General features: G+C 47.7%; 1 protein-coding gene across 1 annotated transcript; it reads right to left on the bottom strand.

The window, feature by feature from the left end:
• Window positions 1-724: 724 nt before the first annotated feature.
• On the bottom strand, window positions 725-25,239 carry COX6A2 (cytochrome c oxidase subunit 6A2). The gene is made up of 3 exons (XM_082259942.1): window positions 25,080-25,239; window positions 14,697-14,839; window positions 725-876 (listed from the first exon to the last, which is right to left on the bottom strand). Exons 1-3 carry the CDS (start codon window positions 25,150-25,152, stop codon window positions 781-783), a joined length of 312 nt encoding a protein of 103 aa, XP_082116068.1. The 5' UTR covers window positions 25,153-25,239; the 3' UTR covers window positions 725-780.
• Between the last annotated feature and the right edge of the window lie 338 nt (window positions 25,240-25,577).

The raw sequence follows: 25,577 nt of genomic DNA, 5'->3' as shown, positions 1-25,577 counted from the left end.
CCCAGAACCCTCCGGTCAGGTTATTACCCAGAACCCTTTGTCAGGTTATTACCCAGAACCCTCTGTCAGGTTATTACCCAGAACCCTCTGTCAGGTTATTACCCAGAACCCTCTGTCAGGTTATTACCCAGAACCCTCTGGTCAGGTATTTACCCAGAACTTTCCAGTCAGGTTATTACCCAGAAACCTCCAGTCAGGTTATTACCCAGAAACCTCCAGTCAGGTTATTACCCAGAAACCTCTGTCAGGTTATTACCCAGAACCCTCTGTCAGGTTATTACCCAGAACCCTCTGTCAGGTTATTACCTAGAACCCTCCAGTCAGGTTATTACCCAGAAACCTCCAGTCAGGTTATTACCCAGAACCCTCTGTCAGGTTATTACCCAGAACCCTCTGTCAGGTTATTACCCAGAACCCTCTGTCAGGTTATTACCCAGAACCCTCCAGTCAGGTTATTACCCAGAACCTTCCGGTCAGGTTATTACCCAGAACCCTCTGTCAGGGTATTACCCAGAACCCTCCGGTCAGGTTATTACCCAGAACCCTCTGTCAGGTTATTACCCAGAACCCTCTGTCAGGTTATTACCCAGAACCCTCCAGTCAGGTTATTACCCAGAACCTTCCGGTCAGGTTATTACCCAGAACCCTCTGTCAGGGTATTACCCAGAACCCTCAGATGCTGGAAGTGACAGGACATGACACAATTCAGTTCTGCTTTTATTACAGTTTATACAATACATGTATGGGGTCCCCTCCATGGGCCCCTGTGCAGGCTCCGGCTCAGTGCTTGTGGTGCGGCTCCTCGTATCCCGAGGGAAGTGGATTGGTGTGTGGATTGTGGATAAGAGAGTGATTGCCGTCACCCCAGGGGAAGCGCTGCAAGAGACAATGGTGGTACTCCGTCACATGGTGGTCACCGGAACAAATCATTATACTGGTCTGTGGTGTCTGCTAGTGTGGGGGTTCCTGACTGGGTGTACAGCGATTGTATGAACAGAGATTGCATGTACAATGATTAAATGATTGTTCATTGGATGACCAGTGATTGGATGTAGAGATGGGATGATTGGTGATTGGATGTAGAGATTGGGTGATCAGTGATTGGATGTACAGTGATTTAATGTAGAGATTGGATGATCAATGACTGGATGTACAGTGATTGGATATAGAGATTGGGTGATCAGTGATTGGATGATCTGTGATTGGATATAGAGATTGGGTGATCAGTGATTGGATGTACAGTGATTGGATATAGAGATTGGGTGATCAGTGATTGGATGTAGAGATTGGGTGATCAGTGATTGGATGTACAGTGATTGAATGTAGAGATTGGATGTAGAGATTGGATGATTAGTGATTGGATGTAGAGATTGGATGTACAGTGATTGGATATAGAGATTGGATGATCATTGATTGGATGTAGAGATTGGATGTACAGTGATTGGATATAGAGATTGGATGATCATTGATTGGATGTAGAGATTGGATGTACAGTGATAGAATGTAGAGATTGGATGTACAGTGATTGGATGTAGAGATTGGATGATCAGTGATTGCATGTAGAGATTGGATGATCAGTGATTGGATGTAGAGTTTGGATGATCGGTGATTGGATGTACAGTGATAGAATGTAGAGATTGGATGATCGGTGATTGGGTGATCAGTGATTGGATGATCGGTGATTGGATGTACAGTGATAGAATGTAGAGATTGGATGATCGGTGATTGGGTGATCAGTGATTGGATGTACAGTGATCGGATGTAGAGATTGGATGTGTAGCACTGCCCCCGTAAGGACTGCTTGATATTCACTCTGTGGGTTCCCCCTGGTTACCAGCACCCCGCCATAAGTAAAGAGTCCTTGATTCTCATTGGCTCACACTCCAATAATCAGTCCAGGGGTATTTGGTTGTTTTTGTGGTTTATTGTAGAATGGGGGATGGGAGAAGGAAATAGTGGGATACTCCATCTATAACTATTCCCAGTGATTGAGGACTCCGATCTTCTCTGCTTTACTACAGGTATGGAACAGTGAGGCTGTTACTTCATCCGGCCACTTTGGATGAATAGGAATTAAGTCTCTTATCTTTAAGATGACTTGGTGACCAATTAGTTATCTTCAGGACATTCTCCCTACTATCCTCTCTCTTCTTCTGCTGACACCCGTCCACTGACTATCCTACTAGCAAGGGTGGCCCCCCTCAGGTCAGGCCCCTTGACACGAGTCCCCGTACTCACAATATTGCAGTCCCAGGGTCTCCAGTGTCTCCCCTCTCAGTCAGCTCTCCTGGACCTCTGGGTTCAGCTCCTCTCATACGCTCCTCTGGCCCTCAGTACGACCTCCTGCGACCACATGGCTCCTCTACAGAGGGGGAGGCATCTGCCCCCTCCCTCCAGGACTCCGCTCTCCAGCCAAAGACCCCTCAGCACATGTACTCCTGGCTTTTATAAAGTATCCCAGAATGCACCGAGGTGACCTGCCCTCTGCCAATCATCAGGACTGTATCAAAGGCCTATGCAGCCATTCGTCAGGTTTCCTCCCACTGTCCAACATGCCTCCCTATTGGACCAGCGTGAAACACACTTTAGACGGAATGAATCGCATACTGAGTACAATGAGCAGACCTCACTCATAGATCCTGCTCTCTGGTAGGCAGAGAGCAATATAGATTTACCTGCAGCCCCTCTGGTAAGCAGACAGAGCCCATAACTATACTCTCTCACTAGCACCTACCTAGGAGGGTTCTACACTCACACCCCCCCCCCCCCTGCCAAAATGAGCCATGTCCTCACTGGCTCTGGGCAGCCGCCCCTACAAAAATTCTTTGCACCTATAATTTCACGGAGTATTCCACAAACTTGGAAAAGGGAAGTAACATATGTACAGGGCCATGGGGCATACCCCATATGTGTCCAGTGAATACAATAAATTACCTGGAAAAATATATAACTCTGCTGTACAACTATTCACACATTTATGTACAGATACAAGGTGCATTTATACCACCAAACAAAAATCTGCCTGACAGGAAAATACATTACCCTATCTGGCTAACTAAATACAATATCTACATTGTATAAGAATTTACATTGAGCAATGGAGGGCCTCTCCAGACCCGGAAATCCCAAACAAGTCTGCAAAGGAAATGAAAGTTAAACATAAGTAGTACATTGTTACCTATTCACAGTCAGACTGTCCTCTCCTCAGAGGTGACCTCACCAAAATTATCTCTAGTTATGACATTCTTATAGGGATCTTCATCACTCCAGGCACCCTAAGGGCACACTTGACTCGACAGTCTGCTGTACACCTGCAATAGACAACAAACAGATCCTGCCAAGCTGACTATCTAACACTTCCCCATTGATTCCTACCGAGAATCATATTGTTGAATAAATAATAGGCACAGTCCCTCTCAAACGCCCGGGCACTGACTCTCTTTCCTATTATAGTCAGACCCACAAGTTCAGAATGAAGAAATGGGGAGTCCACCTGACTGGTGTTCACAGTGTCCTCTCCTTCTGTAACATTGAGGCAACACATCTTCTGCGACAAGCTATTTTACTGGAGCCTGAGCAAACTTGTCCAACTTGTAGGTATTGCAAATCTCTTCAAGGGGCCTTTCACTCTAGCTTCCCCTTCTCTGAAGAGCCTCTACCTCCTTTTCCCAAGGTAGCAACTCACACAAAGTTCTTTCAACCGACCCACTGGCCTAACAGGATCATCACAAAGTGTCCTTTGAGCAAAGTATCATTGTAAAGCGTCTTCTTCTGTACCCCAACCATCCTGGCCCGTTGGCCCAAACTCTTCACAACATGTTGTTTAAACAACTAGTGATTCTGGCACGTTGGCCCAAAGGATCTTGACTGAACATCCAATGAACATAGCTTTGTGCCCCAGTTGCTACAAGAAGCTAAGTGCCTACTAAAGTTCTCTGAACCGGAAGTCTTTATGGGTTAGAGGGTCGGCCCTCCTCCATATGAGAAACTGCACAGTGATAGCTGTTCTGCTGATTCCCAATTCCTCTTGCAAAGATAAAAGGGGAAGGGGATTTGGAAATTGGACTTTCGGCTCTAACAACAACTTTTTTTTTTCTGGTGAACTTTCTTCGGCTCTCTAGCCCCCTTTAATGAACATCTGGGCTAACCAGCCTTGTAACACCATAACTCTCCAGCAGGGGTGGGAACTCTGCATTCTCAGCAGTAATAGTCAGGGTGAAGTATCCGAACAGTCTTCCCTGCAGAGTCCTGAACTCCAACAGCCTAAGCCTGGACTGTTCCATTTGGACGATGAACTTCCACTCGATCTATATGAATGGACCGCCCTAGGTTCCAATTAGCCTTCACAGATAAGAAGGTGTCCCACAACTCAGGCCTCTTTCGATTGCGATACGGCTTGGGAAAGTACAGGAAATCTCAAACCACTTTGTCGCACCATGCCTCTCTCTTGGCCTCGATCTCCTCCATAATCTCCCGAAGAGCGTAGGGGTAGTCATACCCATATTCTAGGACCACCTTCTTCTGGATCAGCCGCTGGCATCTAGAGAACCCGGGAAACTTTTGTCTGTCTCCTCTCGCAGGTGGGGTGTAGAAGGTCTCCTCCCTTGTGATAAGACTGGCGTAGGCCTCATTTTGATACTGAGCCCAGGTGTAGGTACGGAGTGGGGATAGATCTGGAACCCTTGTGGCATAGGCCTCACAGAACCCCAAGTTTCTGCATACGCACAACAGCCCCCTCAGTCTCATCATCGAGTGAACTGGGACTTGCAGAGCTGCTCCTCTTCTCTGTTCCCCATTCAGTCTCCTCTTCAGATTTCCATACATGGATACCCTCTTCCAGAGATCCAAATCGACTTTGGAAGCGGGGTGACCCTATATCAATGGCTCCAGCCTCTTCCTCACTGGACACAGGAGAGGCCTTTCTCTCAGGAGCCCATTGATCCCCCTCTGCCACTTTTAGAGCGATGGGTTCTGCCTTTGCAGGGATTGCTGGCCCTTCTTGTGACCGCGGCTCAGCTTGCACAATCTGGGTGCATCTAACCTCCGAGATGCGGGTCTCCCTGGCCTGGCATATGGTGGTGTAGGTCTGCGCCGCTGGTCCCGGCCCCAGTAGTGCTCTCAACACTCCTCTTTCTCTGCCCACAGGGATCCCCATCATAGGCTCCAGCAACTCTCGTGTGACTCCTTTCTCGCAGCTCACACTCAGCTTTCTGGGCCGACAATCACTCCGCACCGCCTGCATCAGAATGTCACCTCGATGCCCACACTGACTCCATGCCCACAGCTGTATAGACACATTCAAGCATCGGCTACATACCAGCCCGAGAAGCTCCTTGTCCCCTCCGCTGCACAACACCAGTCTTCCAATGGGCACTGTTCTGCTTCGTGTTATTGAACTGTTGTATAACACTAGTCAGACAGCTTAACAATAATTCAGAAGTCAAGAAACGTGAGACATCGGATCTGTATGTATTCTTTTTTCTGAATAACTTTGTAAAACTACAACATAAGCATAAACAAAACATATGTGTCAGTACATTAAACATTATACAGCAGCCTCACTCCATCAGTGGATGTACTTACAGACAATTCCCTCATTAGTCCTGGAATAGATAAGAGCTCTTCTGAATGCTGTCAGGAATAGTTATGCAATGGAGGAAATACAGTTCCAGGTTAAAGGTTACAGCCCTTCCCTCTGAGGGGAATACCTTTTCCTGTCAAGCTTTAGCAAATACACTTCCAGGTTAAAGGTTACAAGCTCTTCCTCTATGTTCTGGCAAATTAATAACTATAATAACAAACTCTGACCACTAGATGGCAGCAACATCAACAACATTGCAGTATAATCTGCAACAGCACTGACCAATATGGGCAGAACACTCCCTGTCTGGCATAATTTATTATGTCACTACCCAAACAATTACTGCTATGCAGAAAAAACATAAACAGGAAAAATGGAATCCTAGTTAGTCTGAGATCAAAACTATAATGTCTGTTATAGGTCTGAGATAAATTCTGGCAGTCTCATTTTTTACAATCTTGACCTCAACCTTTCTAACCTTGCCATCCCTGCTAGGTAGAGCATTGACAATAAGTCCTACGGGCCACTCGTTTCTGCTCTCTTGGCTGTCCTTCAACAGAACAACATCACCCACTTTCTAGATTTGGGCGATCCTTAGTCCATTTCCTACGGCGTTGCAGGTTTGACAGATACTCTCTCTTCCATCTTTTCAAAAAGGTGTCTGCCAAGCATTGTACTTGCTTCCATTGTTTCGCATGGACTTGAGTTGTACTTATAGTTCCAGATGGAGCAGACAAAGAGTTCACCTTTTGAGTCAACAACATTGCTGGGGTAAGGACCATAGGTGTATCTGGGTCGGAGGACCATATAGAGTTCTGAAGGCATACTGCTTGGATAGGTCTAGTGGCATAATCTGCAGGGTTTTGTTCTGTAGATACAAAGAACCACTGATCTGGGTGTGTAAATTGCCTGATTCTATTCACTCTGTTGGAGACATACAGATAGAACCTCCTAGCGGTGTTGCAAATGTACCCCAGGACAGTCTTGCTATCAGTGAAGAATTTCACAGCATCAAAGTCAGTGTCTAGTTCATCTGTGATTAGCTCAGACATTTCGACTGCAAGTACAGCAGCACACAACTCTAAACGAGGAATAGTGTGGGCTGGTTTAGGGCTTAATTTGGACTTTCCCATGACAAATCCAACATGACACACATTTTCTGCATCAATTACCTTCAAGTAAGCTACTGCACCTATAGCTGTGGTGGATGCGTCTGAAAAGATACACAGTTCCTTCCTGCAAGCTGATGATAGAGATACAGGCACATAGCATCTGGCTATCTTTAGGTGCTCTTACGTTTGCAAGGATTCTGTCCATTGAACCCACTCACTTAGTCTCTCCTGTGGAAGCAATGCATCCCATTCACTTTTCCCAGATGACAGTTCCCGGACTAGGACCTTACCTCTTATTGTCACAGGCGATACAAACCCTAGGGGATCATAGAGGCTATTTACAGTAGATAGAATGCCTCTACGTGTAAAAGGCTTTTCCTCTGAGGAAACTCTGAAAGCAAAACTATCTGATTCTAGATCCCAACTTAGGCCTAGGCTTTTCTGCAGGGGAAGAGTGTCTGTACCCAGGCAAAGATCTTTTAGGTCCTTAGCTCTGTCTGCTACAGGGAAGGCTTCCATTACTTCTTGGCTGTTGGAAGCAATTTTATGAAGACACAGGTTGGATTCTGCCAGCATTTGCTTTGCTTTACTGAGGATGGAAATTGCATCTTCAGGTGTGCTAGCAGAAGCGAGTCCATCATCTACATAGAAATGTCTCAATACAAAGTGTTTGGCTTCTTGTCCATAGCGCTCTGCATCTTTTTGGGCAGCTTTTTGCATGCAGTATATAGCGACAGAAGGAGATGGGCTATTGCCAAATACGTGCACTTTCATTCTGTACTCGACAATTTCTTTGTCTATATCATTGTCTTTGTACCAGAGAAAACGTAGAAAGTCTCTGTGGTCTTCTCTGACAAGAAAACAATAAAACATTTGTCGCACATCTGCTGTGAAAGCAACAGGCTCTTTTCTGAAGCGCATGAGGACACCTAGCAAAGTATTGTTTAGGTCAGGGCCACTCAAAAGTACGTAATTTAAAGAGACTCCTTTATACTCTGCACTGGAATCAAAAACAATTCTGATTTGGTTAGGTTTGTGTGGATGGTAGACACCAAACATTGGTAAATACCAGTGTTCCCTGTCTGTCTCAAGTGGTTCTGCAACTTCAGCGTGATCGTTGTCTAGCATCCCTTTAATGAATTCAATGAAATCTCTTTTCACCTCTGGCTTTCTCTGCAGTGTTTTGCTGAGTGAATGCAAACGCTTCATGGCTTGTTCCCTGTTACTAGGCAAAACACGTCTGGGTGTGCGAAAGGGGAGAGGGGCCACCCAACTGTGATTGTCATCTTGGTAAGCCTCTCTATCCATAATCTGCAGGAAGGTCTGATCCTCTATAGAGAGGGCCTGTTTGTCATCATCTCTAGTTTTCTGGAACACTGTAATCCCTAGATTGTCTGTTTCAATGTTGGAATTGACTTCTTCTTTACCATATAGTGTAAAAGAGTCACAGTGTTGTGTTGACCTGCCAAAGCTTTCCTTGACAATGAAGCTGTTGTGACAGGGACTGAGAAGGGATGTGCGTCCATTTGTTAACACAGACGTCTTCAGAGAGCTAATGTTGTCAGGCTGGCGCACTGTCCCCAGGCAAACTTCTCCTACAATGACCCACCCCAGGTCCAGTCTCTGTGCATAGGGGGCATTATAAGGTCCATTGACTTGCTGGCGCACCTTGTGTACCTGGAGGATGTCTCTCCCAAGAAGTAGAAGGATAGAAACATCTGGCTCAACTGCTGGGATAAGGTGAGCAATTGAGCGGAGGTGAGGGTGGTGATGGGCTACTTCTGGAGAGGGAATCTCAGTTTTGTCGTCAGGTATCATGCCACACTCTATTAGGGTAGGAAGCGGGAACTGCACTTTCTTATTGAAGGATTCAATGGTAAAGTCAGTAGCTCTTCTCCCTGTGGTTTCAATTGTCCCCGCACATGTCCTTAGAGTGTATGGAACTGCACTTGCCTTGAGGTTAAAGATATCAAAGAAATCTGACTTTACAAGGGATCTGTTGCTCTGTTTATCTAGCACTGCATACATTTCACTGCTCTTTCTCTCTTGCCAGTGGGATACACGGTCACTAAACAGATTTTTGAGCATGATCGTGCACTCTTGCCTTGTCCACATACTTCAGTGCAATTAGACATTACTGAGGAGAGTGGGGTCTCTTGTTGCTCCCTGCCCTGATCTTTCCTGGGTTCTACAGTCTCTAGTGGAGCAGGAGCAGGGCCAGGGTGTAAAGCTGCAATATGTCTCTCACTGCCACATTCTGTACATTCTACTGGTATTTTGCAGTCTTTGGCAATGTGATAAGTAGATCCACAGCACTTGAAACAGATGCCGTTTTGTTTAAGGAAGGACATCCGCTCTGCAATGGGTTTGCTTCTAAAGCCTTTGCATTTCTTTAGTGGATGTGGTTTTTTGTGTATTGGGCAATGTCTATCAGGGTTTTCTATGGTGTGTACCTTGTGGGTGCTTTGGTAGTCTGTGACTTCTGAAGGTACAGCTGTTTTGTGTGTGGATACAGAGGTCCTACCGTGAGGTCTGTGAGGTCTCTCAGGTCTGTGTGGTTGATTGCCGCTGGTGGTGAAGGCGAAACTGGGATCACTTCGGATTTTCGCTTGCTGTCGGACAAACCTAGAAAACACAGAGAAAGGGGGAAAGGCGACTCCATAATCTTCTTTGAATTTACCTCCCACAGACATCCACTTGTCTTGCAGATTTGAGGGCAGTTTCTCTACTATGGGATTAGTGCCTCTAGCTGTATCTAGATATGAAAGTCCTGGTAAGTAGCCATCCTCTTTGGCATATTCTATCTCTAGTAGAAGATCACTTAGTTCTTGTAGCCGCACATTGTCTCTGTAGCCCACCTTGGGAAAGACTTCAAGTTTTCTCAACAGTGCTCCTTCTATTACCTCTGGGGATCCATACGTTTCTTCTAGTCTTTTCCAGGTCATGTTGAGTCCTGCTTTAGGATTGAACAGGTTTGCTCTTCTCATCCTCTTCGCATGCTCTACTGACTCGGTACCATGCCATTTTATCATTAAATTAAGCATTTCTGCTGGTGATAAGTTCAGGCCTTCAGTGGCATTCAAAAAGGAAGATTTCCATGCCCAATAGTTTTCAGGACAGTCATCGAATTGGAGAAAGCCTGAGCTAACCATTTCTTTGCGGATGAGATATTTGGTGACGTCCACTGCGCATTGTTGTTCGCGCATGTAATCTATAGGTTGAGGCGATGGGAACACTTGTTTTTTGTTCTTAGGGGTTTCTGGTGCTTCATTCTTGATTTGCTGGCAGCCGCTGACCTCATGTGGTTGATTGGGCCTGCTCAGGGGGTCTGTTGATCTCGGCCTGACTTGCTTTGCTTCAGGTTTAAGAGACTGTTCCTTTGTGTGTGCATCAGTAAGGTTCTGGATGTACTCACTTGTACGATCTGCAGAGAATAGAGGTTTTTCTGGAACCTCTGCACCTTTATATGATTTTTCACTTTCTGATCGACTTGTTCCCATGTAGGCATCGGCCTCTGCTTGAGCAACTGCGGCTGCAGTCTGTCGCTGCAGGATGAGCAATTCTGCTTCTTCTTGTGCTATGACAGCTTTCTTTGCTGCTAACTCCTGCATCATCTTGGCTTCTTTTTCTGCGTACTGTAGCTGGACACGGGCAGCTTCTGCCTTGGCACGAGCTCTATCCGCTGAGGAACTTGCTGAGGACATCTTGCTAGCCCGTGAAGATCTGGATGCATGCGATTGTGCATCGTCTTGCTGGGCGCCGGGAATGTTCTCCCTGCCTTGCTGTGTCGGCGGTGGCGTGACATCAGCCTTGTACTTTGTTCCTGATCTTAGACTCATGCTGCAGTAATGGCGTCTCAGTTTATTCCAGACCGGACATGGTTGTCTTTTTACTGTTCTGCTTCGTGTTATTGAACTGTTGTATAACACTAGTCAGACAGCTTAACAATAATTCAGAAGTCAAGAAACGTGAGACATCGGATCTGTATGTATTCTTTTTTCTGAATAACTTTGTAAAACTACAACATAAGCATAAACAAAACATATGTGTCAGTACATTAAACATTATACAGCAGCCTCACTCCATCAGTGGATGTACTTACAGACAATTCCCTCATTAGTCCTGGAATAGATAAGAGCTCTTCTGAATGCTGTCAGGAATAGTTATGCAATGGAGGAAATACAGTTCCAGGTTAAAGGTTACAGCCCTTCCCTCTGAGGGGAATACCTTTTCCTGTCAAGCTTTAGCAAATACACTTCCAGGTTAAAGGTTACAAGCTCTTCCTCTATGTTCTGGCAAATTAATAACTATAATAACAAACTCTGACCACTAGATGGCAGCAACATCAACAACATTGCAGTATAATCTGCAACAGCACTGACCAATATGGGCAGAACAGGCACCAATCACATTCCTGTGTCCCACAGGGTCAAATCTGGTGATTCCGCTAGCTCTCCAGGTACCCCAACACATGGGATAGCCATCTGCCATTTTGCTCCTTCACACACGTGTCTGCTCCTCAGCTATATCCAATGGTGGAAGTGATATCTCCGCTCTCTTCCTCCACTCGGATTGGCAGCTCGCGGGCGGCGACTCCACCCATGACTTCAGACTAGCTGACTCTCTGGTGGTGGCTCCTTCTGTAAGGCAGATCTCTTTAGTGCGTGCTTTCCTGCGTGATGCAGTAACCCCTTCGCTGCCGCTACAACCCTGCTCAGCCGGCACGAATGCCACTGCGTTGCAGACTGGGCACACATCTGCCTCCTCCATCTGCCCCTGGGCCTTAGTTGCACTTTTCCCTTCACAAGCCAACCGATCGCCCGTACTGCCAGTGAAAATTGTCCCGCTGTCATTACCAGCACGGCCAACACTTTCCTCCACAGTACAGACATGACCCCGACACACCGATCCCTGCGTCCCCGGTCACTGCTTTCTCCATCAACACTTGAAAGCACGCTTACACCGATTACTGTGAAGCAGAAACAGTTCTCCTTTACAATACAGCGCATTCCTTCTCCATCAACTCCAATACTTTACTTGGAAAGACATGGTGTTATTTGGTGCAACTGCTCGGCCGTTGCCATTAGCAACCGTTGCTCTAACCCAGGGGATCATCCCGGATGACGCCCCCAAATGTAGCACTGCCCCCATAAGGACTGCTTGATATTCACTCTGTGGGTTCCCCTTGGTTACCAACACACGGCCATAAGCAAAGACAAGTCCTTAATTCTCATTGGCTCACACTCCAATAATCAGTCCAGGGGTATTTGGTTGTTTTTGTGGTTTATTGTAGAATGGGGGATGGGAGAAGGAAATAGTGGGATACTCCAACTTTAACTATTCACAGTGATTGAGGACTCCAATCTTCTCTGCTTTGCTATAGATTTGGAACAGTGAGGCTGTTGATTCATCCGGGCACTTTGGATGAATAGGAATTAAGTCTCTTCTCTTTAGGACAAAATGATGAACAATTATCTTCAGGACACTCTCCCTAGTATTCTCTCTCTTCCTCTCTGACACCCGTCCACTGACTATTCTACGAGCAGGGGTGGTCCCCCTCAGGTCAGGCCCCTTGACACGAGTCCCTGTATTTATGATACTGTAGTCCCAGGGTCTCCAGTGTCTCCCCTCTCAGTCAGCTCTCCTGGACCTCTGAGTTTAGCTCCTCTCAACCACTCCTCTGGTCCTCAGGACGACCTCCTGCAACCACATGGCACCTCTACAGAGGAGAAGGCAGCTTCCCCCTCCCTCGGGGACTCCGCTCTCCAGCCAAAGACCCCTCAGCACATGTGCTCCTGGCTTTTATACAGTATCCCAGAATGCACAGAGGCAACCTGCCCTCTGCCAATCACCAGGACTGTATCAAAAGCCTATGCAGCCATTCGTCAGGTTTCCTCCCACTGTCCAACATGCCTCCCTATTGGACCAGTGTGAAACACTCCCCAGACTGAATGAATCGCATACTGAGTACAATGAGCAGACCTCACTAACAGATCCTGCTCTCTGGTAGGCAGAGAACAATATAGATTTACCTGCAGCCCTCTGATAGGCAGACAAAGCCCAAAACTATATTCTCTCACTAGCACCTACCTAGGAGGATGCTACACTCACCCCCCCCCCACCAAACCGAGCCATGTCCTCACTAACACCTACCTAGGAGGGCGCTACACTCACCCCCCCCCCACCAAACCGAGCCATGTCCTCACTAACACCTACCTAGGAGGGCGCTACACTCACCCCCCCCCCCCCACCAAACCGAGCCATGTCCTCACTAGCACCTACCTAGGAGGGCGCTACACTCACCCCCCCCCCCCCGCCAAACCGAGCCGTGTCCTCACTAGCACCTACCTAGGAGGGTGCTACACTCACCCCCCCCCAGCCAACCGAGCCATGTCCTCACTAGCACCAACCTTGGAGGGTGCTACACTCACCCCCCGCCAAACCGAGCCATGTCCTCACTATCACCTACCTAGGAGGGTGGTACAGATCTACAGTGATTGGATGTAGAGATTGGATGATCATTGATTGGATGTAGAGATTGGATGATCAGTGATTGGATGTAGAGATTGGATGATCGGTGATTGGATGTAGACGTTGGATGATTGGTGATTGGATGCAGAGATTGGATGATTGGTGATTGGATGTAGACGTTGGATGATCGGTGATTGGATGTAGAGATTGGATGATCATTGATTGGATGTAGAGATTGTATGATCGGTGATTAGATGTAGACGTTGGATGATCGGTGATTGGATGCAGAGATTGCATGATTGGTGATTGGATGTAGAGATGGGATGATCGGTGATTGGATGTAGAGATTGGATGATCAGTGATTGGATGATCGGTGATTGGATGTAGAGATTGGATGATCAGTGATTGGATGTAGATGTTGGATGATCGGTGATTGGATGTAGAGATTGGATGATTGGATGTAGAGATTGGATGTCGAGATTGGATGATCGGTGATTGGATGATCGGTGATTGGATGATCAGTGATTGGATGATCAGTGATTGGATGTAGAGATTGGATGATCTGTGATTGGATGTAGACGTTGGATGATCGGTGATTGGATGATTGGATGTAGAGATTGGATGATCGGTGATAGGATGTAGAGATTGGATGATCGGTGATTGGATGTAGAGATTGGATGATCAGTGATTGGATGCAGAGACTGGATGATCGTGATTGGATGATCAGTGATTCGTTGGATGATCGGTGATTGGATGCAGAGATTGGATGATTGGTGATTGGATGTAGAGATTGGATTTTCAGTGATTGGATGTAGACATTAGATGATCGGTGATTGGATGTAAAGATTGGATGGTTGGCGATTGGATGTAGAGATTGGATGATTAGTGATTGGATGTGGAGATTGGTTGTTCAGTGATTGGATGTAGAGATTGGGTGATCAGTGATTGGATGTAGACATTGGATGATCGGTGATTGGATGTAGAGATTGGATGATCGGTGATTGGATGTAGACATTGGATGATTGGTGATTGGATGATTAGTGATTGGATGATTGGATGTAGAGATTGGATGATCGGTGATTGGATGTAGAGATTGGATGATTGGAATATAGACATTGGATGATTGGTGATTGGATGTAGACATTTGATGATCGGTGATTGGATGATTAGTGATTGGATGATTGGAATATAGACATTGGATGATTGGTGATTGGATGTAGAGATTGGATGTTCAGTGATTGGATGTAGACATTGGATGATTGGTGATTGGATGTAGAGATTGGATGATCGGTGATTGGATGATTAGTGATTGGATGTAGAGATTACACACCATGCAATACCACCCCCTGCCCCCTTCCCCTGTTTCCTGGAAGGCGAGTTGTAACGGTGAGCAGCACAGACACAACAATCTGATATCATGAGTAGATGTGTACTTTGGATGTAGAGATTGGATGATTGGTGATTGGATGTAGAGATTGGATGATCGGTGATTGGATGTGTGGGGCCCTCAGTGGCCCCTAGTTGGGACTGACCTTGGTGCGGATCCTCAGGTGACTGTAGGCCTTGAATTCGGGGTTCTGGTGGGGGTGATTCTGCATGGACAGCCAACCATTCAGCATGCAGACCCCGACACCCGGTAGGGCCACCACGAAGGTCAGGATCTTCCAGGTACGAGCTGAGGGGGGAGAGAAGGGGGTCATTATCTGGGGTAGAATGAGAGAGCGGGGGCAGGGGGGCTGGAATACCTCCCATAGGGGTAGATTCCCCCTGAACAAGGTTCAGAGCTCCTGGTAACCGGACTGAATGGTCCCGGTACCCATCATAGGAAAACCACAGGGTCATAGGGGGGGGAATGAAGCAAGATTAGGGGGAGAAGAGAAGTAGTAAAGAAGAGAATGGGGGAGAACAGGAGTTGTAGTAGCAGAGTCTTAGTTGGGATATAAAGGCTATAGGGAGTAGTAAGGGGGGGGGGGGTTAGAGTAGCACAGAGGATTGCAGTAAAAAAATAGTGGGGGATTGGAGAGAAGTAATAGTAGGAGTGGGGTGTTTAAGTCTGGGGTAGGATGGGTGGTGGAGTAGTAGCGTGGGGAAGGAGTGAAGCATTAGTAGGGGAAAGATGGGTGTTGTAGTTGGGGAGTAGTAGTGTGGGGAAGGAGGTAAGCAGTAGTAGGGGAAGGATGTTGTAGTGGGGGGGTAGGATGGGTGTTGTAGGGGTGGAGTAGTAGTGTGGGGAAGGAGGTAAGCAGTAGTAGGGGAAGGATGTTGTAGTGGGGGGGTAGGATGGGTGTTGTAGTGGTGGAGTAGTAGTGTGGGGAAGGAGGGAAGCAGTAGTAGGGGGAAGGATGTTGTAGTCGGGGGTAGGATGGGTGTTGTAGGGGTGGAGTAGTAGTGTGGGGAAGGAGGTAAGCAGTAGTAGGGGAAGGATGTTGTAGTGGGGGGGTAGGATGGGTGTTGTAGTGGTGGAGTAGTAGTGTGGGGAAGGAGGGAAGCAGTAGTAGGGGGAAGGATGTTGTAGTCGGGGGTAGGATGGGTGTTGTAGGGGTGGAGTAGTAGTGTGGGGAAGGAGGGAAGCAGTAGTAGGGGGAAGGATGTTGTAGTCGGGGGTAGGATGGGTGTTGTAGGGGTGGAGTAGTAGTGTGGGGAAGGAGGGAAGCAGTAGTAGGGGGAAGGATGTTGTAGTCGGGGGTAGGATGGGTGTTGTAGGGGTGGAGTAGTAGTGTGGGGAAGGAGGTAAGCAGTAGTAGGGGGAAGGATGTTGTAGTCGGGGGTAGGATGGGTGTTGTAGGGGTGGAGTAGTAGTGTGGGAAAGGAGGGAAGCAGTAGTAGGGGAAGGATGTTGTAGTGGGGGGTAGGATGGGTGTTGTAGTGGTGGAGTAGTAGTGTGGGGAAGGAGGGAAGCAGTAGTAGGGGAAGGATGTTGTAGTGGGGGGTAGGATGGGTGTTGTAGGGGTGGAGTAGTAGTGTGGGGAAGGAGGTAAGCAGTAGTAGGGGGAAGGATGTTGTAGTCGGGGGTAGGATGGGTGTTGTAGTGGTGGAGTAGTAGTGTGGGAAAGGAGGGAAGCAGTAGTAGGGGAAGGATGTTGTAGTGGGGGGTAGGATGGGTGTTGTAGTGGTGGAGTAGTAGTGTGGGGAAGGAGGGAAGCAGTAGTAGGGGAAGGATGTTGTAGTGGGGGGTAGGATGGGTGTTGTAGGGGTGGAGTAGTAGTGTGGGGAAGGAGGGAAGCAGTAGTAGGGGGAAGGATGTTGTAGTGGGGGGTAGGATGGGTGTTGTAGGGGTGGAGTAGTAGTGTGGGGAAGGAGGGAAGCAGTAGTAGGGGGAAGGATGTTGTAGTCGGGGGTAGGATGGGTGTTGTAGTGGTGGAGTAGTAGTGTGGGAAAGGAGGTAAGCAGTAGTAGGGGAAGGATGTTGTAGTGAAGGGTAGGATGGGTGTTGTAGTGGTGGAGTAGTAGTGTGGGGAAGGAGGGAAGCAGTAGTAGGGGGAAGGATGTTGTAGTCGGGGGTAGGATGGGTGTTGTAGGGGTGGAGTAGCAGTGTGATGAAGGAGGGAAGCAGTAGTAGGGGGAAGGATGTTGTAGTCGGGGGTAGGATGGGTGTTGTAGGGGTGGAGTAGCAGTGTGATGAAGGAGGTAAGCAGTAGTAGGGGAAGGATGTTGTAGTTTGGGGAAGGATGGGTGTTGTAGTGGTGGAGTAGTAGTGTGGGAAAGGAGGGAAGCAGTAGTAGGGGAAGGATGTTGTAGTGGGGGGTAGGATGGGTGTTGTAGGGGTGGAGTAGTAGAGTGGGGAAGGAGGGAAGCAGTAGTAGGGGAAGGATGTTGTAGTCGGGGGTAGGATGGGTGTTGTAGGGGTGGAGTAGCAGTGTGATGAAGGAGGGAAGCAGTAGTAGGGGGAAGGATGTTGTAGTCGGGGGTAGGATGGGTGTTGTAGGGGTGGAGTAGCAGTGTGATGAAGGAGGTAAGCAGTAGTAGGGGAAGGATGTTGTAGTTTGGGGAAGGATGGGTGTTGTAGTGGTGGAGTAGTAGTGTGGGAAAGGAGGGAAGCAGTAGTAGGGGAAGGATGTTGTAGTGGGGGGTAGGATGGGTGTTGTAGTGGTGGAGTATTAGTGTGGGGAAGGAGGGAAGCAGTAGTAGGGGGAAGGATGTTGTAGTCGGGGGTAGGATGGGTGTTGTAGTGGTGGAGTAGTAGTGTGGGAAAGGAGGTAAGCAGTAGTAGGGGAAGGATGTTGTAGTGAAGGGTAGGATGGGTGTTGTAGTGGTGGAGTAGTAGTGTGGGGAAGGAGGGAAGCAGTAGTAGGGGGAAGGATGTTGTAGTCGGGGGTAGGATGGGTGTTGTAGGGGTGGAGTAGCAGTGTGATGAAGGAGGGAAGCAGTAGTAGGGGGAAGGATGTTGTAGTCGGGGGTAGGATGGGTGTTGTAGGGGTGGAGTAGCAGTGTGATGAAGGAGGTAAGCAGTAGTAGGGGAAGGATGTTGTAGTTTGGGGAAGGATGGGTGTTGTAGTGGTGGAGTAGTAGTGTGGGAAAGGAGGGAAGCAGTAGTAGGGGAAGGATGTTGTAGTGGGGGGTAGGATGGGTGTTGTAGGGGTGGAGTAGTAGAGTGGGGAAGGAGGGAAGCAGTAGTAGGGGAAGGATGTTGTAGTCGGGGGTAGGATGGGTGTTGTAGGGGTGGAGTAGCAGTGTGATGAAGGAGGGAAGCAGTAGTAGGGGGAAGGATGTTGTAGTCGGGGGTAGGATGGGTGTTGTAGGGGTGGAGTAGCAGTGTGATGAAGGAGGTAAGCAGTAGTAGGGGAAGGATGTTGTAGTTTGGGGAAGGATGGGTGTTGTAGTGGTGGAGTAGTAGTGTGGGAAAGGAGGGAAGCAGTAGTAGGGGAAGGATGTTGTAGTGGGGGGTAGGATGGGTGTTGTAGTGGTGGAGTATTAGTGTGGGGAAGGAGGGAAGCAGTAGTAGGGGGAAGGATGTTGTAGTCGGGGGTAGGATGGGTGTTGTAGTGGTGGAGTAGTAGTGTGGGAAAGGAGGGAAGCAGTAGTAGGGGAAGGATGTTGTAGTGGGGGGTAGGATGGGTGTTGTAGGGGTGGAGTAGTAGTGTGGGGAAGGAGGGAAGCAGTAGTAGGGGGAAGGATGTTGTAGTCGGGGGTAGGATGGGTGTTGTAGTGGTGGAGTAGTAGTGTGGGAAAGGAGGGAAGCAGTAGTAGGGGGAAGGATGTTGTAGTCGGGGGTAGGATGGGTGTTGTAGGGGTGGAGTAGTAGTGTGGGGAAGGAGGGAAGCAGTAGTAGGGGGAAGGATGTTGTAGTCGGGGGTAGGATGGGTGTTGTAGTGGTGGAGTAGTAGTGTGGGAAAGGAGGTAAGCAGTAGTAGGGGGAAGGATGTTGTAGTGGGGGGTAGGATGGGTGTTGTAGTGGTGGAGTAGTAGTGTGGGAAAGGAGGGAAGCAGTAGTAGGGGAAGGATGTTGTAGTCGGGGGTAGGATGGGTGTTGTAGTGGTGGAGTAGTAGTGTGGGAAAGGAGGGAAGCAGTAGTAGGGGAAGGATGTTGTAGTCGGGGGTAGGATGGGTGTTGTAGGGGTGGAGTAGTAGTGTGGGAAAGGAGGTAAGCAGTAGTAGGGGGAAGGATGTTGTAGTCGGGGGTAGGATGGGTGTTGTAGGGGTGGAGTAGTAGTGTGGGGAAGGAGGGAAGCAGTAGTAGGGGAAGGATGTTGTAGTGTGGGGAAGGATGGGTGTTGTAGGGGTGGAGTAGTAGTGTGGGGAAGGAGGGAAGCAGTAGTAGGGGGAAGGATGTTGTAGTCGGGGGTAGGATGGGTGTTGTAGTGGTGGAGTAGTAGTGTGGGGAAGGAGGGAAGCAGTAGTAGGGGGAAGGATGTTGTAGTCGGGGGTAGGATGGGTGTTGTAGGGGTGGAGTAGTAGTGTGGGGAAGGAGGTAAGCAGTAGTAGGGGGAAGGATGTTGTAGTCGGGGGTAGGATGGGTGTTGTAGGGGTGGAGTAGTAGTGTGGGGAAGGAGGGAAGCAGTAGTAGGGGGAAGGATGTTGTAGTGGGGGGTAGGATGGGTGTTGTAGTGGTGGAGTAGTAGTGTGGGAAAGGAGGGAAGCAGTAGTAGGGGAAGGATGTTGTAGTCGGGGGTAGGATGGGTGTTGTAGTGGTGGAGTAGTAGTGTGGGAAAGGAGGTAAGCAGTAGTAGGGGAAGGATGTTGTAGTGGGGGGTAGGATGGGTGTTGTAGGGGTGGAGTAGTAGTGTGGGGAAGGAGGGAAGCAGTAGTAGGGGAAGGATGTTGTAGTCAGGGGTAGGATGGGTGTTGTAGTGGTGGAGTAGTAGTGTGGGGAAGGAGGGAAGCAGTAGTAGGGGAAGGATGTTGTAGTCGGGGGTAGGATGGGTGTTGTAGTGGTGGAGTAGTAGTGTGGGGAAGGAGGGAAGCAGTAGTAGGGGAAGGATGTTGTAGTCGGGGGTAAGATGGGTGTTGTAGGGGTGGAGTAGTAGTGTGGGGAAGGAGGGAAGCAGTAGTAGGGGAAGGATGTTGTAGTCGGGGGTAGGATGGGTGTTGTAGGGGTGGAGTAGTAGTGTGGGGAAGGAGGGAAGCAGTAGTAGGGGAAGGATGTTGTAGTGGGGGGTAGGATGGGTGTTGTAGGGGTGGAGTAGTAGTGTGGGAAAGGAGGGAAGCAGTAGTAGGGGAAGGATGTTGTAGTCGGGGGTAGGATGGGTGTTGTAGGGGTGGAGTAGCAGTGTGATGAAGGAGGTAAGCAGTAGTAGGGGAAGGATGTTGTAGTGGGGGGTAGGATGGGTGTTGTAGGGGTGGAGTAGTAGTGTGGGGAAGGAGGTAAGCAGTAGTAGGGGGAAGGATGTTGTAGTGTGGGGTAGGATGGGTGTTGTAGGGGTGGAGTAGTAGTGTGGGGAAGGAGGGAAGCAGTAGTAGGGGAAGGATGTTGTAGTGGGGGTAGGATGGGTGTTGTAGGGGTGGAGTAGTAGTGTGGGGAAGGAGGGAAGCAGTAGTAGGGGAAGGATGTTGTAGTGGGGGTAGGATGGGTGTTGTAGGGGTGGAGTAGTAGTGTGGGGAAGGAGGGAAGCAGTAGTAGGGGAAGGATGTTGTAGTGGGGGGTAGGATGGGTGTTGTAGGGGTGGAGTAGTAGTGTGGGGAAGGAGGTAAGCAGTAGTAGGGGGAAGGATGTTGTAGTGGGGGTAGGATGGGTGTTGTAGGGGTGGAGTAGTAGTGTGGGGAAGGAGGGAAGCAGTAGTAGGGGAAGGATGTTGTAGTGGGGGTAGGATGGGTGTTGTAGGGGTGGAGTAGTAGTGTGGGGAAGGAGGGAAGCAGTAGTAGGGGAAGGATGTTGTAGTGGGGGTAGGATGGGTGTTGTAGGGGTGGAGTAGTAGTGTGGGGAAGGAGGGAAGCAGTAGTAGGGGAAGGATGTTGTAGTGGGGGGTAGGATGGGTGTTGTAGGGGTGGAGTAGTAGTGTGGGGAAGGAGGGAAGCAGTAGTAGGGGAAGGATGTTGTAGTGCAGAAGTAGTAGTATGGGTTTTGTAGAGGTTGATTAGTAGTGCGGGTGGAAGGTATATATCGATAGGACAGAAATAGTGTTGGGGGGGGGGTAGAGGGGGGAAGTAATGGTGGAGGTTGCTGTAGTAATGGAGGTAAAGGTGTAGGAGTAGGAGTATAAGTGATAGTAAGGGGGGGGGGGGGAATAACAGTATTGAAGGGAGTTTAGTGTTGGAGTAGTAGTTTAGGGAGATGTAGTAAAGGAGTTGTAGTGGGTATGAGGGAAGTGATAGTAATTGGATTAGTGTTTATGGACTTGGAATGATAGTACTGAGAGTAGTAGTGGAATATAATGGAAGTAGTGGTAGTGAGGGGGTGATAGTAGATGTTGCAGTAAGATTTAATAGAGGAGCAAAAATAAAGTTACTTGTGATGGTATTAACGGCAGTAGTAGTAGTGGAAGGGTAGTAGTAAAGGAAGGTGTCCTGAGTAGTAATGGGAGTAGTGGTAGAGGAGGGGTTGTGGTGATGGGGAAATAATGGAGCTAGAAGTAGTGGAGGAGGGGTTGTAGTGAAGGAAGTTGTAATGAAGGTAGTAATAGTGGAAGAGTTGTAGTAAAGAGAATAGTAAAGGGGTATTAATAGTAGTAGAAGGGTAGTAGTAGAGGAAGATTTGGTGAAAGGAGTAGTAAAGAGGGTAGGGGTAGTGGAAGTATAGTAGTAGAAGTAGTTGTAGGTAAGAGAGTAGTAATGGGGGTAGTATTACTAGAGGGGTAGTAGTAGAGGACATTGTAGTAATGATGGGAGTAGTAAAGAAGGGATAGTAGTAGAAGACATTGTAAAGAAAGGAATAGTAATGGGGGTTGTAGTAATGGGGGAAAAGTAATAGAGGGAGTTGTAGTCAGTCAGTGAGTGGTAGATGAGGAGTTTTGGTGAAGGGAATAGTAATAAGGGTAATAGTAAATGAAGGTGTAGTAAGGGGAATAATAATAGAGGTAGTGGAGGGGTTTTAATAAGTTGAGTAGTAATGGGGGTAGTAGGACTAGTGTTTGGTTAGTAGTAGAACAAGTTATACTGAAGGTAATAATAGTAGTAGTAGTGGGGAGATTTTAGTGAACTGAGTAGTATAAGGGTAGTAGTAGAAGATGTAGTGAAGAAAGTTGTTTTTGGGGTAGTAGTAGTGGAGGGATAGTAGTAGTAGAGGAAGGTGTAGTCAATGAGTAGTAGTAGAAGGTTTTTGGCAAAGAGAGTAGTAATAAAGTTAGTAGTAGTGGAGAGGTAGTAATGAAGGTGTAGTGAAGGGAGTAGTAAAGGAGATAGTAGCAGTCAAAAGTTTTTTTGTGAAATGAGTAATATATGGGAAGGAGGAGGAGTATAATGGTAGTAGTAGAAGTTGTAGAGTAGGGAATAGTAATGGTAGTAGTACGAGTAGTATAATGATAGTAGTAGAACAAGTTGTAGTGAAGGCTGTAGTAGTAGTGGAGGGGTTTAAGTGAACTAAGAAGTAATAGGGGTAGTAGGAGTAGTATAAGGGTAGTAGTAAAGATTTTTGTTTGTAGTTATGGGGGTAGTAGTAGTAATAGAGGGATAGTAGTAGAGGAAGGTGTACCTAGTGAGTATTAGTGGAAGAGTTTTAGTAAAGGTAGTAATAAAGGTAGTATTAGTGGAGGGGTAGTAGTAAATTAAGGTGTAGTGTAGGGAGTAGTAATGGAGTAATATATGGATAGGAGGAGGAGTATAATGGTACTAGTAGAGGTTATAGTGTAAGGAGTAGTAATGGGAGTAGTATGTGTAGTATAATGATAGTAGTAGAACAAGTTGTAGTGAAGGTAGTAGTAGTAGTAGTAGAGGGGTTTAAGTGAACTAAATAGTAATAGGGGTAGTAGGAGTAGTATAAGGGTAGTAGTGGAAGATTTTGTGAAGAAAGTAGTTATGGGGTAGTAGTAGTAATAGAGGGATAGTAGTAGAGAAAGGTGTAGTCAGTGACTAGAAGTGAAAGGGTTTTAGTAAAGGGAGTAGTGATAAAGGTAGTAGTGGAGGGGTACTAGTAAATGAAGGTGTAGTAATGGAGGTAGTAGTAGTGGAGAGTTTTTTTTTTTGTGAATTAAGTATTGTAGCACTCTCTAGCTAGGTATACATAGTTAGTTCTTAGTGTAGATAAAGTTCTGGGTTGAACCTGGGTCAAGGTTGAGTGACGCAGGGAGACTGGATGACTCAGCAAGCAGCACCTCTGGCGGCTTCCCCTGTTTTCTGGAACCTTGGAGAATGTTCTAGACATTGTGGGTGGAGGATAGGAGGGGCTGTTTGGAATATTCATGAGGTCCTTGACCAATCCCCAGCAGAAAGAAGCTGAAAGGGAGTAGGCACCTCATAAATAGGTATGAGTCATGCCAGCAGGGGCAGTTGAGTGAAAAATGGAGATGGAGTTCCCAGAAGGCTGTTGGTGGCCCTTTAGGGCACCCCCTAGTCTGAGGAGGGGGGGTGACTCCGGGCCTGGGGCTCAGGTGCTGAAGGAATCCTCTACAACACACAAAGGAATCCTTTCCTGGAGGCACGGGGGGCAAGGAGAGAGGACAGTAGGAGCTGGTTAGCATGTCTGGGAGGTCTCCTGAGAAGTTAGCAGGGTGGACTAGTGAAAGGGAAAGCTGAAGCCAGATGGGTTGGCAGTACCTGAAGAGGTGGTACTGGAATCAGTAGCCACAGGGATGTTTGCAGGACACTGACCTTTTTTGCCACACATCTAAGGGTCCCGGGGTCCCTGCCTGTTAGGGGCTGAGGGCTTTGTCCGACCCACAAGCAGTGTGCCAGTAGAGTTCTGCAAGCAAGCGAGTTCCGGAGGAAGTGAGGAGTGTATATAGACTGTATATAGAGAAGTTGTCCGTGAAAACAAGTGGGCATCCCATAATATCCATCCAAGGTATTACTCTCAATAAAACACACACAAAAAACAAAGTACTGGACTGTTCTCTGACTCTGGAGTGACTGCGAAAATGTGGTGTGCCTGGCTGTGCAGGGTGGGGGGATCCCATTCTACTTGTGGCTCCTTAGGGGGTGCACTACAGTATTAATATGGGTAGAAGGAGTAGTAAAAGGGTAGTAGTAGAAGGCGTTGTAGTGGAGGGAGCAGTAATGGGGGTAGTAGTAGTGGACAGACAGTAGTAAAAGAAGGTGTAGTCAGTGAGTAGTAGTGGAGCTGTTAGTAAAGGGAGTAATAATGGGTGGTGTGACAGGAGTCACTTTGGGCATGGGGGTTGTGGACCCCAAATTCCTTTAAAGAGGTTGGGAGGCACCATGTCCAGCCTTGTGTGGCTTTCTTATGTTTAAGTCACCCCTGCATCTTTTATGGATGCAGGGTGACCGGGAGGGTGGTGTACACTGAGAATATGGTTTGGACTACTTCAAATGGGACAGTAATATGCATTAGCAGTATCTCTCAGGAAATATGGAGATCTATCTTATTCCTATACACTGCAAGGCACAGGAAGTGCAACTCCTAATTTGGGCGTCCAGGAACTATGAGAGACACCATGTCTGCTAATCAATGTGTATTATCTGCAGAGAGAGGGGGGGGGATTGTTTCCTGCAGCCCCTCCTAAAGAATGTCTACTGATTAATTAACTAAGTGCTTTTGTCTAAAATAGGACAGTATGTTAATTGGGTCTGAGACTATTGATAAGTATGTTAATGAGCTCACCTTGTTGTCTACTAAGGGAGGTAATTACACAGTCATTGTTCATGTGGTATTCTCAAAGTGTATATAAATGCTGTGTTTCTTTCAATAAAGTAGAAGAGAGTTATTCTCACTTGACCTCAATACGGAGCCTTGTCTCGTACTTGGGGGAGGGGGGGGTACTATTTGTATGGGCCTCATGTATGGCCGATTGGAGTGGTCGATAGCTGTCCTGGTGTTCGGGAGCGGATTATCCTAGACAAATGTATCCCCTTTCATACTTTGGGGTGTCGTTACAGGTGGTAGTTGTAAAGGAAGGTGTAGGGAGTGGAGTAGTGATGGGGTTAGTAATGTGGACAGTAGTAGTGGAGGGTAGTATTAGAACAAATTGTAGTGAAGGGAATAGTAAGGGGGTAGTAGTAGTGGACAGTAGTAGTAATGGAAGGGGTAATCAGTGAGTAGTAATGGAGCAGTTTTAGTGAAGGGAGTAGTAATGGGTGGTAGTAGTAAAGGAAGGTGTAGGGAGTGGAGTAGTGATGGGGTTAGTAGTAGTGGAGGGTAGTAGTAGAGGAAGGTGTAATGAAGGAGAAGTAATTGGGGTAGTAGTAATAGACAGATAGTAGTAGAGGAAGGTGTAGTCAGTGAGTAGTAGTGGAGTAGTTTTAGTGAAGGGAGTAGTAATGGATGGTAGTAGTAAAGGAAGGTGTAAGGAGTGCAGTAACGATGGGGTTAGTAGTAGTGGAGGGTAGTAATAGTAGTTGAAGTTGTAGTGAAGCTGGTTGTTCCTCACCTCCTCCGGCCCCATGCCCATGGGCTGCGGTGGCCATGGCCCTCCGGAGAATCGGGGTTCCGGGGATCACCATTCTCCGCTGTGTTGGGGACGCAGTCAGTGTCTGGGTAGTTTGGGAAGGTCACTGATTGCTGAGTAACATCTTACCAGGGGGGAGGGGGTGTACGGATCTAATGTCCTCCAGACCTGGGCCAGGGCCAAATACCCGGCTAAGTTTATCCCTGGCACTGAGCGCCGCACATGATATACACTGCATAGGAAACCTCAACATGGACGAGGAGAATTTTTAAATGACTTAAAGGTGAACATAAAATCAATAATTAACCACTTTAGCCCCGGAGGATTTGGCTGCTCAATGACCAGGCCCTATTTTGCGATTCAGCACTGCGTGAATTTAACGGACAATTGCGCGGTCGTGCAACGATGTATCCAAATAAAATTGACATCCTTTTTTTCCCCTAAACAGAGCTTTCTTTTGGTGGTATTTGATCACCTGTG

Source organism: Pelophylax lessonae, assembly GCF_965119305.1.
Source record: "Pelophylax lessonae genome assembly, chromosome: 6".
NCBI classification, from domain to species: Eukaryota; Metazoa; Chordata; class Amphibia; order Anura; family Ranidae; genus Pelophylax; species Pelophylax lessonae.
Note: the sequence above shows the minus strand (reverse complement) of the source record. Positions and strands in the feature narration are given on the sequence as shown.

What these genes read in the sequence shown, in the direction of transcription:
- COX6A2 (XM_082259942.1), bottom strand. Translation starts at nt 25,152, where the DNA reads ATGGTGATCCCCGGAACCCCGATTCTCCGGAGGGCCATGGCCACCGCA. An exon ending in TGGGCATGGGGCCGGAGGAG is followed by an intron (nt 14,840 to 25,079) that starts GTGAGGAACAAC and finishes CTCCCCCCTCAG; the next exon opens with CTCGTACCTGGAAGATCCTG. An exon ending in ACCTGAGGATCCGCACCAAG is followed by an intron (nt 877 to 14,696) that starts GTCAGTCCCAAC and finishes TGTCTCTTGCAG; the next exon opens with CGCTTCCCCTGGGGTGACGG.